This window comes from Belonocnema kinseyi, chromosome 6 (genome assembly GCF_010883055.1).
Source record: "Belonocnema kinseyi isolate 2016_QV_RU_SX_M_011 chromosome 6, B_treatae_v1, whole genome shotgun sequence".
In the NCBI taxonomy this organism is placed as follows: Eukaryota; Metazoa; Arthropoda; class Insecta; order Hymenoptera; family Cynipidae; genus Belonocnema; species Belonocnema kinseyi.
The window spans coordinates 20,733,445-20,752,623 of NC_046662.1; the positions used below are offsets into that span (position 1 = coordinate 20,733,445).

At 24.6% G+C, this 19,179-nt stretch overlaps 1 protein-coding gene across 2 annotated transcripts in view; it reads right to left on the reverse strand.

The window, feature by feature from the left end:
• Positions 1–4,654: 4,654 nt before the first annotated feature.
• Positions 4,655–19,179, reverse strand: part of LOC117175174 (rab GTPase-binding effector protein 1) — a 20,043-nt gene continuing 5,518 nt past the window's right edge. For both annotated transcript variants that reach the window (XM_033364782.1, XM_033364781.1), the window contains exons 4-8: positions 15,815–16,317; positions 11,717–11,998; positions 11,425–11,644; positions 8,052–8,162; positions 4,655–5,611 (exon numbers count right to left, since the gene is read on the reverse strand). In XM_033364782.1, the coding sequence (XP_033220673.1) occupies positions 5,444–5,611; positions 8,052–8,162; positions 11,425–11,644; positions 11,717–11,998; positions 15,815–16,317 (1,284 nt within the window). In that variant the 3' untranslated portion in view covers positions 4,655–5,443. The remainder of the gene's footprint in view (positions 5,612–8,051; positions 8,163–11,424; positions 11,645–11,716; positions 11,999–15,814; positions 16,318–19,179) is intronic.

Consider the following 19,179-nt stretch of genomic DNA (forward strand, 5'->3'; position numbering starts at 1 on the left):
TGTATTAAAAATTTAACTGCTTCGTTGAAAACTTGTTTTTTATCGAATATTAATGTTTTAAACTGAAAATGTAACTATTCCAGTTGAATATTGCATCATTTTAGTTGAAAATTTATCTCTGGTTTAATATCAATATTCTTAACTGAAAATTTAACAATTAAACTTTCGGTTAACAATTTATCTTTTTTAGATCTAAATTCATGTATTTTGTTGAAAATTGGGCTTTTTTTAATAGAAATGAATCAATTCGGTTAAAAATTGATATTTTATAGTTCAACATTCAACTATTTCAGTAATGATTTTTCATTTTAGTTGAAAATTCATTAATTCATTAATGAGAGAATGCGTTTTATTCTGGTCATACGGTCCAATATGAATAAAAATGGATTCAGATGTCAATGAATTTTTATTCGTCAATTTTAATTCAATTGTACTTTAGTCCTTACAAAGGAGCATAATTTTGGAGTGTATACATCATTTGAAATGTCCTTTTTTATATAAGAAAAACACACAAAAACTTAAAAATTTGAAGCCTCAAAATTAAAATAGGCTCCAAATTATATAATATTTACTACATTTTAAAATCAATTTTAACGACAACAGTTACTTATTGTTTGGAAGGACAAACATGAGCCCATGTTTGTCCTTCCAAACAATAAGTAAATGAATTCAAAAATATGGAAAAATTTAATTGAATTGGGTAGCATTCAGTGAATTTAGAAGAATTCAACAGAATTTAAAGGAATTTAGAATAAATTAACAAGAATTCAGGTCGAATAGTAAAACATATCTTCAAATCTTAGAAACCCTACGAAATAACCCATTGTGTTATGAAAAATTTGTTGAAATCCATTAAAATATTTAAATCCCTTAAAATTATTAAAAACGTTTGGAAATCCCTTGAAATTTTTAAAAGCTCTTGAAAATGCCAAGGTATTAAAAAAAAATACGTTAAAATATTAAAAATCGTTTGATCATTTTATCAATTGATCCTCAGGATTCAAGTGATTTAAAGGAATTCAAGTGAATCCATAAAATTTCAGAGAATTCAGCGTGAATTCCAAATCAAAAGCATTATGAAATCCCATAAAATTACATATGTTCTGAAATTATGGAAAATGTATTAAACTACATTGTCCTGTAAAATCGTTCCATATCTTCAGAAATTCTAGAAAATTCTTTATCCTAAAATATTTGAAAAGCTTTAAAATCACTTTAAATTAATAAAATTAATTTTTTTCATTGCTTGAAATCCTGTCAAATTCCTTAAAATGCTTAAAAACATTAAAAAATGCAAGATAATTCAACAGTAGGTATAGACCTAAATATTATTTTTTAGTTACTTCTCACAGAAATGTTCTGATTTTTGCTTTTTTTTTTTTAAGTGCCTGACTCAAAATAGGGTAACCATAGGGACCAAATTTTGAAAATAGGGTATTTTACTTATCAATGATGAAGAATTAAATCAGTATCACTGACGCTTTAATCTCTTAAATTATAGGAAATATTAAGTTTTACACAATATCTTATTTACACAGAATTTGTTCTAGCTTTCTATCGGAATTTCCTAGAAGGCCCTCGACGTACGCGATTACAAGCCAAAGTCGAAGCTCCATTCAAAGTGTCAGTAAAAGCGGTTGAAGATGGAAAAAAAGCAATAAAATATATTTTGTCTGCTAAGAAGGATATTCCCAGGGGCTATTTACTCGGAATTCAAAACCGAAATCAGTTAAATAAAGAGTAAACTCAGAGAATTTGAAACTTACACTCACTGAGAAGCCGGGAAAATTAGTCGCATGGCAGGGAATTTTTTCTAAAGCGCGCTAATTTTGTTTAAATCGCAATCTAAATTTCAATAACAATGATTCTTTATTTGTAAAAGTAGCTTTATATTACTGTATTCAACCATTTTGCTGTAAATTCTTTTTGTTTTATTTTTAATTAATTTTTTAACTGAAATCAACTGATTCATTTTTCGTTGTGAATTCACCTTTTTTGGAATACAATTTTGATTACTTGGTTTTTAACCAAGTTTTTCAACTTTCAGTTAAACTATTTTGTTAAAAATTAATTGTTCTGTTGAAGATTCATCATTTGAATTGAAAATTCATCTTTCTGATTAAAATTTTTTTTTTCATTGGTCGACAATTTTTATTACTGAAAATTTAACTATTCCAAATGAAAATTGAACTATTTTGTTCAAAATTTGTTCGATTTTTTGTTGTTGAATTTTTTTCAACTGAAAATGTAACTATTTCAATTGAATATTTCATAATTTCAGTTCAAATTTCATGTCTATGGTTGAATATCAATTTTTTAACTAAAAAATTACCTATTCAATTTTTGGTGTGACAAAATATCTATTTTAGTTGAAATTGCGTGTTTTTTTTATAGAAATTAATCTTCTTCTTTGAAAATTTAATATTTCTAGATAAAAAATAATCATTTCAGTTGTAATTTCATTTTTTTGTTTGAAATTGAATTATTCCAGTTGAAGATTCATCATTTCAGTTGAAACTTCATCACTCTATTTGAAAATGCAAATATTTTTTCTTGATTTGTTATTTTAAAACAGAAAACTACCAGTCTGGATGAAAAAGTATATTTTTTAATTGAAAATTCGTATTTTTTGGTCGAAAATAATCTTCTTTGTTGAAAATTCATTATTTTGGTTTGATATTCAACTATTCCAATTGAAGATTTATTATTTTAATTTAAAATTTATCTTTTTTATTTAAAATTCAACCATTCCAGTTGAATATTTATCATTTTAAATGAAAATGTAACTGTTACAATTGAATCTTTGATCATTTTATTTTAAAATTCATCTTTTTTTGGTTGAACATGAACTTTTTTAACAGAAAATTAAACTTATCAATTATTGATTGATTGAAATTTCAGTTGCAGATTCATCATTTTTGTTGAAAATGCATTTTTTTTTTGTTAAAATATAACTGTTCCCTTTGATGATTCATAATTTTATTTGAAAATTCATCAGTTTGCTTGAAATTTATCTTTTTGTTTTAAAATTAGTATGTTCCAGTACAATATTGATTATTTTAGTCAAAAATTCATCTCTGTTGTTTTAAAAAAATTCTTTTTGAACCTTATTTTTTTACTGAAAATTTAAATATCCCAATTTTTGTTGAAAACAGATATTTTTCAGTTCAAAATTCAACTATTTTGTTGAAAATTATCTTGTTTAGCTGAAAATTCGATTAGTGGTTGAGATTTCATATATTTTATTTTAAAAAAGCGCCTTTTTTATTGAAAATTAATCTTTTTGATTGAAAATGCAATTATTTGGTTAAAATTCATTTATCATCTTGAAAATTTAATTATTTTACTTGAAAAGTTAGCAATTTGAAAGGGTTTAAATTGAATTTAATATTGGTAATGGTGGTCTACTATTTCGCCACCTGGTGTCCAAAATTGAAACTAAAAAGAGTAATTACAATTTTAAAGTTGTACATTAATTTTTACATAAAAGTGTTTTTGCAATAGTTATGTGAAGTATAAAACAATGTTTGAATACTAAAACAAATCTTCATAAAAAATAAACAGTTTTAGATAGAATTTCCATATTATACAGTTGAAAAAACACATTTTTGTCAAATAGGTTTAAAAAATCAATGCTCTAAAGTTTAAATTGAAAAATCAATCAATGAACTAAAAAAATTTCAAAATTATATCATTTAAAGCAATTTTAGACCAGAAACATTAAAAATTGAACGATTACATTTTTTTATAAACTGAACACTTCTTAAATTAAAAATGAAATTACTTATATTTTAAATGGTTAAAAAATCCTTAAAATGCTTCCAAATTTTATTTGAAAATCTTGAAAAATCTGCATGTTGTTTACATTTTTAAAATTATTTTTGAAATTATTTCAGAACTTCTAAACATACTTTCAAATAAATCCAATTTTTAAAAATTTCTTTTTATATTCTGCCAAATTAAACAAATTTCCTTAAAATCTTCCACATTTATTTTTGATAATTTTGTATATATTTTAAAATCTGTTTGCATAATCACTTAAAATCATATTTTCAAAATAAACATTATTAGTTTTCATAGGGAATCTATATTTTGGCGGTACACACACACACTTTGTTTAGATTATTTTAAATAATTTCAAATTTTAAATTCAATTCGAATTTTTTTCAAAATTTCTAATTATTTCTTTAACTTCCTTGATTTTTTTAAAGGAATAATATGTTATTGTTATTTATACATCGAAGTTCAAAAATTTGACTGACAAATCAAATTTTTTTTAAATAGAAAAATCAAAATGTAACGTTCAAAATTTAGTTTTTAATACTTAACTATAATTACAGATTTTAAATAAACAGATATTTCTAAACATCAAGTAATTCTTATTTTTCTTAATTAAAAAATTACAAATTGAATGGTTTAAAAATGGATTATTTTAGACTGAAATAATTTTAGAAATTTCATAAAATCCTTTGTTTAAGAATATATTATAAAGTTTCAATCGGGTACTTACATTTGCTTAACTAATAAGACTTTCCAATTGAAACAGTTTGCATCATTTTTAACATTAGAAACTGAAAATTCTAAAATTATGAACTGACTTCGAATTGTCTTTTAAAATTAATTATAATTCATTTTTCAAATCTCAAAGAACAGTTTAATTTTTAAAATCAGTATTAATTTACATTCAAAGTTGATCAACTGAAAATGTATTTTAAAAAAGGATGGAAATCACAATTGGACAGATATTTCTGTACAAAAATATGTTTCTTCACCTTATAAGATGTTAAATTCCATCTACACCCCTTTTTTCTGATAAAGACTTATTTTTAGTATCCAATGAATACTTTAAACTCCACAAAAAAAATTGTTAAAACACTTTTATGCAAAAATTAATGTACAACTTTAAAGTCGTACCTATTCTCTCTAGTTCGGATTTTTGTCACCAGGTGGCGTATCGCAGTTTAACCATTCCCAATAGGACTATGAACATTTTCACCTGGAAAAATCTAAGATATCTGGAAAAACCTGGAATTTTCAGAGATTTTGTTTCCAGGATTGTGAGAAGTTTTAGAAATTCTCGGAACTCAGAGCAATCTTAAATAAATCTTGGAACTCTCTACACGAATTTGATTCGAGACAACAGTCAGTTTTAAGTTTTCCAGATTTCTCAGTGAGTGAGCAGAGTTCAGCACTGAGCTCACTGAATTCAGAAGTTGAAATCAGATGAAATCACTGAACTCACCGTCGTCTGATTTCAGAGTGAATCGGCCCCCGGGTTATTATGCGAGTCGTTTGGAAATCTTCTTCGAATTGCGTCGTCACGTACGCGAACTAGAGTCTGAAATTAGTATGGCTCACAAGTCAATGAATCACATATCACTTTGATATTGCACGTCTCACTAAGCTGTCTTTTCCAAGTTTTCTTAATACTTGGGATTTTCGATTAATCCGGCGTGTGGGGTGGTTCCTTGCTAAAATATGGAGCCGTGTCGCGAACCAATAAAGTGTGACATACCACACAGACTCGAGAGGGCCTTCGTTTTGGTCCACTGAGAACTTGCTGCTTCAGACAGGAGTGGCAGAAAATGTGACCGCAATGCCGACAGTGTATCTGAAAACAATCATTTATTCGGATCTTTTAGAAAATAGGAAATAAGTGAAATAGTCAAGGGCCATCCATAAACTACCCGGGTGACGATAGAGCGAATGATTTCAAATTCCCGGTTTTCTCCGGTCAATGTTTCAATTTTCCATGTTAAATAAAAGTAACATAATAATGTTACAACATGAATTAAAATAAATGTTTGCATTTTATGGTAAATATAAATATTATTCATATTTGCCATAAAATACAAACATTTATTTTAATTCATGACGTTCATTCTAAACATCCTTTAACACAACAGAGCAAAAGATTCGCCAAATTAATGATTTTAAAAATAAAATTACAAATCTGTGACTGGAAAAGTTGAATTATAAACCAAAAAGATGAATTTTCAACTAAAACAAGGTGACGATTCGACGGACGATTTCAAATTCCATGTTTTTCCGTTCAAGTTTTTCAATTTTCCAGGTCAAATAAAAGTAACATATTCATAGTTGCCTGAAAATTCCAAACATTTATTTTAATTCATGACGTTCATTTTAAACATACTTTAATAAAACAGAGCAACATATTGCAAAATAAATTATTTTAAAAATAAAATTATAAATCTTTAACTAGAATGGTTTAATTTTAAACAAAAAAACATGAATTATCAACAATAAAAATTAATGTTCCACTGAAATAGTTGAATTTTCAAACTAGAAAAAATTAATTTTTACTGAAATGATCAACGAAACAGATGAATTTTTAACTAAGACTATGTAATATTCAACTAAGATGCTAATTATTTAAATGAACTGGAAAAGGTAAATTTTTAACAAAAAACTGAATAATTGAATTTTTAGTACAAAATGAATGTTCAGCCAAAGAAATGAGTTTTTAATTAAAATTATGGAATATTTAATTACTACAATAGTTACATTATTAGCTAAAAAACATTTCAACCAAAAAGGAAACAAATTTTCAACAAAATAGTTGAGTTTTCCGAAGAAAAGTCTTTCCATTCAAAGAAAAAAAAATTTTCAATCAAATAGCTCATTTTTAAACCCAAGAAATGAATTTTTTATTAAAATTATGAATAAATCTTTTTAAAAAATTAACAAAAGATTTTAACTTTTAACCGAGATCAATTTCAACCTAAAAGAAGAATTTTCAACAAAAGTGATGAATATTTAACTGGAATTATTTAATTTTTGATCAAAAAGATGAAATTTTAACAAAGAAAATTGATTTTTACCAAAAAGGCGAATTTTAAACTAAAAAATAATTTTGAATAATTGCAAAGTTAAAATAATTTTTAACAAAAGAGTTTTCAACAACAAAAATGTTTTAATCAAATAGATAAATTTTTACGCCAAAAATCAGAATTTTTAACCAAAAAGTTGCATTAGCAACCGAAATTTTAATCAAAAAGGAAGAATTTGTAACAAAACAGTTGAATTTTCAACCAAAAAAATGGATCTTTCAAGAAAAAATTGAATTTTCAAATAAATAACTTATATTTTAAGCAAACGAATTTTCAATAAAGCCCTTGAACTTTCAACCCGAAAACTGTATTCAGCAAAGAAAAACGAATTTTCAACAAAATAATTGAATCGTAAACCAAAGAAGATTAATTTTCAACCAAAAAGTTGAACTTTCAATCGAAGGGGCAAATTTTCGAAGAAATGGTGCAATTTTCAACCAAAAAATATGAATATTCTACAAAAAAAGTTAGTTTTCAACCTAATAGTTTCATTTTCTATCCAATTATTAAATTTTATATAAAAAAAGAATTTGTTTTAAAACCGTTGAATTTCCAAGAAAAAAGGGTATTTCCAAATAGTTGAGTTTTCAACAAAAAATTATACATCATTAAAAAAAATTTTTTTACAAATTAATTCAAGTTTTTGAAAGTGTAAAGCATGAAAGCATTATTAATTGCACAATTAGAATTTAAATCTGTTTAATACTCTAATTAAAATCCAAATGAAATACCTAATAGTTAAACTATTTTTAATTGAAAATATTTGCTTCTAATTTAAATTATTTTTTCATGTATTTGAAAAATCATTTAAAATATTTCCAAGTCATTGAAACTTTTTAAAATTATTGTTAAATCATAGAAAGTAAAGATGTAAAGCTTCCAGATTAGAAATTGATTTAAAAACTGGATAAAGCATTTACACTTTCAGATTATAAATTTCGAAAGTCGTAACATTATGAAAGAAATATTTAGTTCAAGAATATTTCTAAAGAGAAACGTTAGATTTTCCTCGAAAAGATTTTTTGATAATGTATATAAATAAAGGATATTTTACAAATAAGAATGATTGGGAAAGTGTTTTTCAATGAAGATAAAAAAAGGAATTGTATAAAGAGAATTAATTAGCAATGTTCTATATAATTTGGAAAAAATTAACTAAATATGAATCCAAAAAAAATTTTTTTAAATAAAAATACAAACCTTTTTCTTCGTGCCTGTAAAAGCTGTATGACAAGTCGGACATTCTTCAACATCTTCTTCGTGCTGCCACCTCACTTCGATGTCTCCTTCTCTAATTCTTTCCAGTTGAATCTGCAATCAATCAATTATTTCCAAACTAGAAATTTAAACAAAATATACTCTCAAATTTAAATTCAAATTCCTTTAAATTGAAAATAATTAAAAATTTAAATGCTTTTTAGGGTAGCCACTCAAACTTAAAAAAAAATCAAAGCTACTTTCCGGTTTCACCAGATAAAATCATTTGCCTTTTAAACCTGAAAAGAAGAATTTTCAACCAAATTTGCAACAAAAAACTTAAATTTTTTACCAAATAGTTCAATTTTCAACATGCAAAGATGAATCTTCGAGAAAATGATAGAATTTTCAAACAAAAAAGATTAAACTTCAACCAAAAATAGTTTTATTTTCAACCCAAAAGCACGGATTTTCTATCAAAAATGAAGAAAGTTCAACAAAACGTATAAATTTTCAACAAAAAATAAGACTTTTAAAAAAAAAGTTGAATTTTTAACAAATTAAATGAATTTTACCCCCAAATAGTAGAATTTTTAACCACAGGAGATGAATTATTTCACCTAAAACAGTTGAATTCACAACAAAATAATTAAATTTCTAACCAAATACTAGCATTTTGAACTCAGAGATAAATTCTGATAACAAAATAGATAAATTTGCAACAAAATAATTAAATTTCCAATTAAATAGTAGAATTTTTAAACAAAAGAGATGAATAATTGACCAAAAATATGATAGTTGACTTTTTAATTCCAAAAAATTATCTTCCAGCTATAAAAGAGGAATTTTCTACCTAAAATTGCATTTTTAATCCAAAAGGACGAATTTTCTATGCAAAGATTAATGTTCAACAAAACAGCTAAATTTCTAACAAAAAAATGTCTTTTCAACTTATAAAAGATAAGTTTTCAACCAAAAATGGAATACTTACCCTTTCAGATAAAAAATTAATTTTTCACTACAAACATTTTTATAAAATAAAATAGTTCCATTTTCAAATGAATAATTCATTTATTATACAAAATTATGAAGTTTTAACAAAAAAGTTAATTTCAAAATGAATAGTCCAATTTTCTATCAAATTGTTCTATTTCAAGCCAAAAGGACGAATTTTCTACAAAACAGTTGAATTTCCAACCCGAAATTATGAATTTTCAACAAAACAAGTTAACTTACGACCAAATAGTTGAAATTTCAGCAAAAACGATGAGTAACAACAAAATAAATTTTCAATGAAACATCTGATAGTATTTCAACCAAGAAACATGAATTTCCAACAAAATACAAGATTTTTTAACCAGAAAATATAAATTTTCAATTTAAAACATCAATTTTCAACAACAAATTGAATAATTACATTTTCAGTCACGAAAATTAATTCTCAACCACAAAAAAAAACTAATTTTCAGCAGAATATTTAAATTGTCAACAAAAAAGTAGATTTTTAAACCAAGTACATTAATTTTTTAACAAAAAAGACAAATTATCGACAAAATTCAAGGTCTTTTCTAGGTTTTCCAGGTCAAGAAATCAAGTTTTTCCAGGTCTCCTTTTTTACATCCAATAATCAAATAACCGTTTTTTATGCATGTAAAAGATGCAAAATTAAATTTTTTTACTGACCAACAATTTATAAATAAAGCAGAATCATAAATAATCAAATTTTTAATTTTTTGCGAACATAAGTCGTTTCTGTGAAATCTTTGTGAAATTTTTAAATGTTTGGAAATAATTGTGAATTCGTTGAAATCTTTTGAAGTATTTAAAATCTTTGTAAAAATCTTGACATTTCTGTGAAATCTTTTTGAATTTTTAAAAAATTTTGTAAAATCTTTGAAATCTTTGTTAAATTGTTTGAAATCCTTATGAAATCTTTAAAATATTTGTGAAAGCTTTTGAAATATTAAAAAAATTTTGTAAAATCTTTAAAATCCTGGAAATCTTTGCGAAATGTTTTTGGAATATTTTGAAACCTTTATTAAATGTTCTAAATCTTGGTAAAATTATTGCAATCTTCGTGAAATATTTTGGAACCTTTTAAGAAAATTTAAAATCGTTCAAATTCTTTGAATTTTGTTGAAATTTTTGAAAAAAGTGTTGCTGTCCCTTTTTGAAATCTTTAATTTCAAATTTGTATGACACTTTTATGAAATCTTTGAAATATTTGTGAAATTTTTTGTGTTAGTTTGAAATCATTGAAATATTTTGAAATCTCAAATTTATTGAAACCTTTTGAAATTGTTCAGAATCTTTGAAATTTGGTGTAATATACCCTTTTTAAAATTTTTTTAATTTTTGAAATCTCCTGAAATCCTGATGAATTCCTTGAAATATTTGTGAAATCTTTCTTAAATCTTTTGTATTAATTTGAAACCATTAAAATATTTGAAATCTTTTGAAATCTTCTTAACCAATTTGAAATCGTTTTAAATCTTTAAATTGTTTTGAAATCTTTGAATTTGAAACCTGTATGAAATTTGTATGAAATCTTGAAAATATTTGTGAAATATTTTGAAATCTTTTAAAATTTGGGTAAAATCTTTGAAAGCCTGCAAATCTTTTTGAAATGTTTTGAAACCTTTATGAAATGTTCGAAATCCTGGTAAAATCATTTAAATCTTCGTGACATCTTTTGGAACCTTAAATAAAAGTTTTAAATCGTTCAAATTCTTTAAATTTTTGAAACAGGTGTGCTGTCCCTTTTTGAAATCTTTGAATTAAAAATTTTTATGAAATCTTTGTGAAATCTTTTGAAATCTCAAATTTATTGAAACTTTTTGAAATTGTTTAAAATCTTTGAAATTCTTGAAATCTTCTGAAATCCTAATGAATTCCTTGAAATATTTGTGAAATATTTTTTATTAATTTAAAATAATTAAAATATTACAAATCTTCTAAAACCTTTTGAAATTAAATTAAATTGAAATGAAATTAAAATCCTTAAAATCTTTGGAAAGTTTTAAGATTCTTGTGAAATATTCGAAATCTTTGTGAAATATTTGAAATCTGGTCTACACGTCTTTTTCAAATCCTTGAATCGTTTTTAAAATATTTAAAATCTGTGAACTCTTTTTAATATGTTCAAAATCCTTTTAAGTGTTAAAAAAGCTATGAAATATTTTGAATTATTTTGTAACTTTTTGAAAACTGGTGTGTACTCAAAAACCGAGTGGTCACCTCCTCGAAAAATGTTTTAAACGCAAAACAAAAATTCAAATTCAAGGTTCTCGTGAGAAATTCAAGGACATTTCCAGGCTTTTAAGATTTTCAAGGTAGCTGGACACCCTGTTAAACAACAAAATGAAAAAAGAAATACCTGCAGAGATTGAGAAAGCCTAACAAAGTCCTTCTGAACTTCCTCGCTAGTATCCAGATCCTGCTGAAGGCTAGACAACCTTTGTCGAAGTTCATTCATTGTTGATTCAATCTTCTCTTTCTCTTTTAATACTTCATCCAACCTCTTTTCCACCTGGTCCAGTCTTTGAACTTTCTCAATATTTGATTCGCATTCTCTTTTGCAAGTTTCCAGCTGAGATCTGTACAAATAAAATAAAAAAAAACAACAAATCTATAAAAAAAAATACGTTTCTTGATTTTTATGAACTCACTTAAGCTCCATATTTTCACTCAAAAGCAATGCCTCCTGTTGTTCCCTCATTCTAGTATCCTGCTCAATTTGTTCATGCAGCAAACTAACTTCACATCGCAGTGTCTCTTCTTTTTCCTGGGCCACTTCCTGCGCTACTTTCGCGACAATTAAATCTTCTCGAACTTTCAACAAAGTCATGTGCAATTCCTCAACACAATTCGGCATATTGATGTTCTCATTTTGCAACAATTGTGAATGTTTGCTGTGTTTTCCGGTCAGGTACTCATTTCGTTTCTGCAAACTGAAATTGTTCCATTATTATTTAACTAGCAGCAAGTGCGCTCCACATTATCCATTATTAGACACATTTTTAAATATAAAATATAATTTGGAAAAAAAGGAAACATTTCGAATGGAATCAAAAAGAATCGAATTTGTATAATTTATAAATAAAAACGCAAAAAATGGTATATAATTTAAGATTAACAAATTTTTAATAAGAAACTCTAAAAATTGAAAATGTTTACACTAAAATTTTTTTAATTGGACCAATTCGCTAAAAAGGAGTTGAAGTTGTACTATTTCTAAATAAAAGCTTTTAAAATTGAATAATTTGGAATTGAAAAATTTTTAATCAAAAGCTCTCAAAATATAAAAATTTCAGATTAACATTTTTTTAACTGGACAAATTTTTAGAAAGGATTGCATAATTTCTAATTTAATTTAAAAAATTTTTTAATTGAATATTTTCAGATTAGAATTTTCAAAAATGTACTATTTAAAATTCAAAGGAATTTAAATTGTATTATTTTTAATTAAAAGCGTTCAAAGCGAAATAATAAAAAGATTTAACTTTCAAATTTCCATTTTTTTTTAATTCGAAGGAATTAAAATGAGAAAACTTGAAATTGTAAACTAAATTGCATGTTTCAAAGCCAAAGCTTCTGAAATTCTAGAATTTCAAATTTTTATTAAATGAAACAAAACTATTATTTCAACATTAAAATTCAGTCGGAAAATTTTTCTAAGATCTAAAAATACATTCACTGTAATTTTTACCGTTCAAAATAGAAACATTTTCCAATATGAACATTTAAAATTGAATTACTCTGGAAAAACGTTCAAAATAAAAACTCAATTTAACTGGGAAACTTTAAAAATGAAAAAAATTCTACAACGGAATGTTGAGAATTAAACGAAACTGAAATTTAATTAAACTTCATTCAATTTTAATTTCTGAGGTATCAATTTCGTAAAGTTTAATTTTTATCTATTTTGCTTTTAAACAAAACAATTTTTAACTTTTTAATTTCAAAAAGTTCATTTTTTTAATAACTTAATTTAGAATTATTATTCATTCTTGAAATATTTTTATTTTAAAGGATTTAAAATTTTTTAATAGTTCATTTTTTTAAATCTTGAAGTAAAAATTGAGAATTTCAAGATATTACATTAAAACTCATAAAAATTTTAAAAGAATACAGCTTTAGATTGCTCTACATGGTGCAAATGTTTGAAATTGTACTATTTTAAGCTTTTGAATTCAAAATGCTTTATTTTTAAATTTCAGTTTGAAAATTTCAATACTTTGGAACATTTTCGAATTAAAAAAAAATCCAAATTTTAATGTGTAATTCTAATGTCTTCACATTCTTAAGGCTTGAAACTGAGAAATTGTTCCCTTCATTTTTCTTTGTTTTGAATGTGATATTCTATGATGTCGAAGAATTCTAAAAATCTCATGAAATCTTTGGAAATATCATTAAAATAACTAAGCATTATTTAAAATCTCTTGTATATACATTAAATTGAATTTATTAAAGATCTCTAAAAAAACCTTCAAATTTCCAGAAATCTTTGAAATCTCTTTTAATTTTACTTCATTTATTTTCGAAAATTTTCGAGAAATTCGATCCTTAAATATTTTTAATACTTTTAAAATTTGTTGAAATCCCTTGGAAATTTGTTAAAACTTTTTAAAATTCATTCGAATTTTTAAAAATACCTTGAAATATATAAAATCCCCACAAATTATTGAAATTTATTACAAATTTTTTGAAATATTTTAAAATATCCGAATACATTATAGATCCTATAAAATCACTAGTTACCTTAAGATATTCTAGTAAATTCTTTAAATCCTTTGATGTAATCTTTTAAAATATCCTAAAATATTTGAAATTCTTTGAAATCCCATTAACATACTGAAATCAATTGAAATTAAAATCTCTAAGAATCCCTTGCAATTTAATTTAATTTCCAAACTTTTCTCGAAATTTTTTGAATTTATACAACATGTTTAGAATTATTTGAATACCTTGGAATCCCGTGAAATCTTTCCTTTAGAAATCGTTAAAATCCATTTAAAATAAGCAAAAATCATTTTAAATCCCTTGAATATACATTGAATTGAACTTATTTTTAAATATTCTCTAAAAAAAAGTTCAAACATACAGAAATCTTTGAAATCCCTGGAAATCTTTGTAATCGCTAGGAATCCTTTGAAATTGCATTTAATTTGTTTTCCAAATTTCTTTGAGATCCCTTGTCATTTTCGGAATCTCTTGAAATTCTATGGAATCCCTTGAAATGTTTGGAAATCGTACGAAAATCCATGAAATCAATGGAAATATTAGTTAATCTCTTGAGAATCAATTAAATACTTAAAATTGGTTGAAATTTTGGAAATCCCATAAAATTTCCTGAAATTCTTTTAAATCCAGGAATTTACATAATTTATGATTTGACTTTTATTACTTTTTTTATTTACTTAGAAATTAAACTAGTTGTTTGAAAATTTATGTACTTTGACAAAAATTCCCCTTTTTTGTAGAAAATGAATCTTTATGGTAGAAATTTCTTTTTCTTTTCTTGTTAAAAATTCAACAAGTCGGATGACAATTCGTCTTTTTAAATTGAAAATGCAACTATTTCGTTGAAAATCCACATATTTGGTTAAAAATCGATTTTTTTTTTGTAGAAAATCATCTTTTTATTCGCAGGTAAAGAAAAATTCTTGTTTAAAAATTATTCATTTCTTTTAAAAGATCAAGTATTGCAGTTAAATATATATCATTTTGCTTAATAATTCATCTTTTAGGTCGGAAATAAAACTAGCTGGTTAAAAATTCATCATTTTAATTAAACATTCATTTCTTGGGTTATAATATGAGCTATTAGATTGAAAACATGTATTTCCTTTGGATGAAAAGGAATTTTTTTGCCAAAAATTAAACTATTGTTTTGACATTTTTTTTCTTTTTTGGCTGAAAATTATCTTGTTTTTAAACTTAAAATTTAAATATTATCCCAGTTGAATATTCCATAATATTAAGTAAAAATCCATCTCTTTTTGTTTAAACATTCATTTTTTAATAAGAATTTAATTATTCAATTTTTGATGGGAAAAAATTCACATTTTTAGTACAAACTAATTTTCTTCGCTGAAAATTCATGACCTTGTTTGAAAATATAACTATTTTTTTAAACTGATAATTTAACTTATTCCAATTAAATATTCAATAGTTTTAGTTTAAAATTCTTCTGTTTGGTTGAACATTAATTTGAACTTAAAATTTAATTATTTGAGTTTTGTTTGACAACATATCTTTTTTACTAAAAATTCATTTGTTATTGTTGAAAATTGAACTATTTCAGTTAAAGATTCATTGTCTTGTTGAAAATTGAACTATTTTCTCGAAAATTAATTTTTTTTTTCATAATTAATGTTTTCAATTAAAAATTTATCTATTCCATTTTTTGTTGTAAATTAATATTTTTTAGTCGAAAAGTTAAGCATTTGTTTCAAAATTAATTAATTTCTTTTCTCTGTTATGTTGAAGGACGTGTAGAATGAACTTCACGAATTAAAATAAATTTTTGCGATTAACGGCAAATATTTAGTTGACCGGGAAAATTGAATAAACTTGACCGGGAAAAGATCGGAAATTTTTAAATCGTCCGCCGAATCGCCACCCTAATGATTTGTTCTAGAATTGTGAAAAATAAAAAAAATTAATCATAAAAAAATCGCTATATACTTATACTGAATAATTTCCTATAATACTTATTCGTGCATTTTCTTTTCTAATTTTTCCATTCATTTTTCTAAACTTACTCATCAAGATGTTTCTGAACTTTCTCCCTTCCAGCCACGAGCTTCGCCAACTCTCTTTTGGCTCCTTCGAAAGTTTGAGTGTAGGTCTGTTTCAAATCATTCAAGGATTGCTGCGAAACCTCAAGACCTTTTGTGAGTTCTTCCATTTTAACCTTAGTCTCGTCCTTTTTCTCATTCCACTTTTCCTCCATCTCCTTTCGAAATTCGACTTCCTTGTGCAAATCGTCCTTCTGAGATTGGAGCAAACGACTCGACTCCTGGAGCTGTTTCTCATATTCCTTAGCAGCCTCCTGCATCCTGACTAATTGCACTTCGTAGTTGACGCACATGGTGCAGACGGAATCAGAACTTGATGCAGAATCTAGAGCAGCAGGCCTCAGCATTTGAACTTCCTTGCATTTTTGTAACTCGTCGTCTGTGGCTCGCAACTTTTCTTTTAAGGCTTTGATTTCTTCTTCCAGGGGCACAACCAGTGAACGCAATACTTCTGCGTCTTCTTGAGCCTGCAATTTATATTATTTCAAATTTATTTTATAAGTGAGTTTAATAAAAAAAGTTCCAATTTGAGGGCGCAATTTAAATTCGGGTAATCAAATTTATTTAACAACTGTGGCCCCACGCTTACTGCACGTAATTTATTATTTCCAAAAATAATTAGATATGGAACTTGAAACTAATGACAATTTTTTCTACTTCAGATAATACTTGCTTTGCAGGGTGAGAAATTCATTTTCAAATTTCCCTGATTTTTCCTTGACCAATTTTTCATTTTACCTGGTAATATTTTTAACATTAGATCTTTTGCAAACATCATAAAACGATATTTCGGATACAAATTTTTAAAATTAGAAAAAAAAAACACTTTTCTAAATAAAATATTACTTTTTAATAAAATAATTGAATTTTTAACTTAATAAGGTGCAGTCTCAACAAAAAAGTGTAATAGTTGACATTTGAAACAAAAAAATATGAAATTTAATTTTAAATTCATTAAAAAAAATGAACTTTAAACCAGAAAATATGAATTTTTAAGCAAAAAAATTATTTCTCAACAAAATAGTTCAATTTTCAAACTGGAATCTTTTATAAACTGACATTTCCCTGACCATTTTATCGTTCAGGGAAATTAATCTTCTTGGTTTAAAATTCAACTCTTTGGTTTAAAATTGAACTATTTTGAAGAAAATTCGTCTTTCATGGTAGAATTCATTTACTTTTTTAGTTGAAGATTCACCACATTGGTTGAAAATTAATCTCTTTTGTTGAACATTTAGCTGTTTTATTGAATTTTGTTTGATTGAAAAATTTTTTAAATTGAAAATTAAACTATTTTTTTCAAATTAGTTTTTTTAGTTTAAAATATATATTTTTTAATTGAGGTTTCCACTACTTGTTTAAAAATTTATCTTTTTTAGTTGAAAATCCATGTACTTGTGGAAGATTTGTCTTTTTGTTATAAAATTAATCTTGCTTGAAAATTCATCTTTTGGGTTTCACATTCAACTACTTGGTTGAAAGTATTTTGTTTAAAATTAGTTTTTTAGTAGGAAAAAATGTATTTTCTAGTTGAAAATTTATAATTTATTGTTGAAAATCCATGTAATTTGTAGATGGTTAGTCTTTTTTGTTATAAAATAATATTTTTGATTGAAAGCTCATCTTCTTGCTTAAAAATTTAACTATTTTGTTGAATTTTTTGTAGTAAGACATTCATTTTTATATTAAAAGTTGAACTATTTCATTTTTGAAAAATTTATGTGTTCTAGTTGAAAATTAAATTATTTGTATTAAAATTGAACAACTTCGTTTTAAAGTTTAACTTCTTTATTAGAAATTCATTTTTTGCTAAAAATTAAACTATATATTTAGTTTAAAATTAGGTTTTTAGTTTGAAAAAAATATATTTTCTAGTTGAATATTGAACTATTTGATTAAAAATTTATAATTTAATGTTGAAAATCCATGTACTTTGTAGAATATTAGTCTTTTTTGTTATAAAATAATGTTTTTGATTAAAAGTTCATCTTCTTGGTTGAAAATTAAACTATTTTGTTGAATTTTTGTAAGAAAAACATTCATTTTTATATTAAAAATTGAGTTATATCATTTTTGCAAAATTTATGTTTTTTAGTTAAAAATTCAATTATTTTCATTAAAACTGAGCAACTTGGTTTGAAAGTTTAACTTCTTTATTGTAAATTCATTTTCTTTTTGCTAAAAATTAAACTATATATTTCGTTTAAAATTATTTTTTTAGTTGGAAAAAAATATTTTCTAGTTGAGGATGCAACTATTTGGTTGGCAATTTATATTTTATTGTTAAAAATATACGTATTTTCTAGAATATTTGTCATTTTTCGTATAAAATTGATTGAAAAATCATCTTTTTGGTTGAAAATTTAAATGTTTTGTTGAATTTTTTGGCAAAACAATAATCCTTATACTAAAAATTAAACTATTTCATTTTTGCGAAATTAATGTTTTTCGTCGAAAATTCAACTATTTGTATGATAATTAAACAATTTAGTTGAAAGTTGAACATCTTTGTTGAAAATTCGTTTTATGAAAAATTAACGACATAATTTGTTTAAAATTAACTTTTAAGTTAAAAATTTGTTTTTAACTGAAAATTCAACTACTCCTTTTCTGATTATATATAAATTTATTTTAGTTGAAAATTCCTGTATTTTGTTAAAGATTCGTGTTTTTTGCTATAAAATTAATCTTCTTGATTGCAAATTAATATTTTTAATTATGTATTTAATTATGTGGTAGAAAGTTGAACTTCACCTAATAAAAACATTTTTTTTTAAAGATTCATCATTTTAGTTGAAAATTCGCTTTCTTTTGTGTTAAAACATTATTTTTTAACTAAATATTATATTATTCCTTTTTTGGTGGAAAATTAACCTTTTTTTGAAAATAGTACTTTTTATAAGTAGCAAATTTAACTATTGGGTTGAAAGTTGAATTGCTTAATTGAAAATTTATTTTTTTGTTGGTGACTCATTTTATTTAACAATTAATCTCATTGGTATAACCAGTTCTTTTTAAAAAGTACATAACTTGTCCATCACTGTTTATAATATACAAGGGTAGTACAATAAGTCCTTAGAATGATCAACAGATGGCGCGCGAATCACTCCAAATCATCTGTTTTCAGTCAGCACCACTCCCGACTAGATATATGGTGCAGTCACAGTCCACATCTTCTGAGTTTACGTGTTTTTATAACCAATTGAAAAAAAAAATGGTCCGTTAAGAAAATGGAAAAAAACGAGTTCAGAGCGGTAATCAAACATTTTCATTTAGAGGGTTTAACTCCATATGAGATAAAAAATGAATTGGACTCAGTTCATGGCACA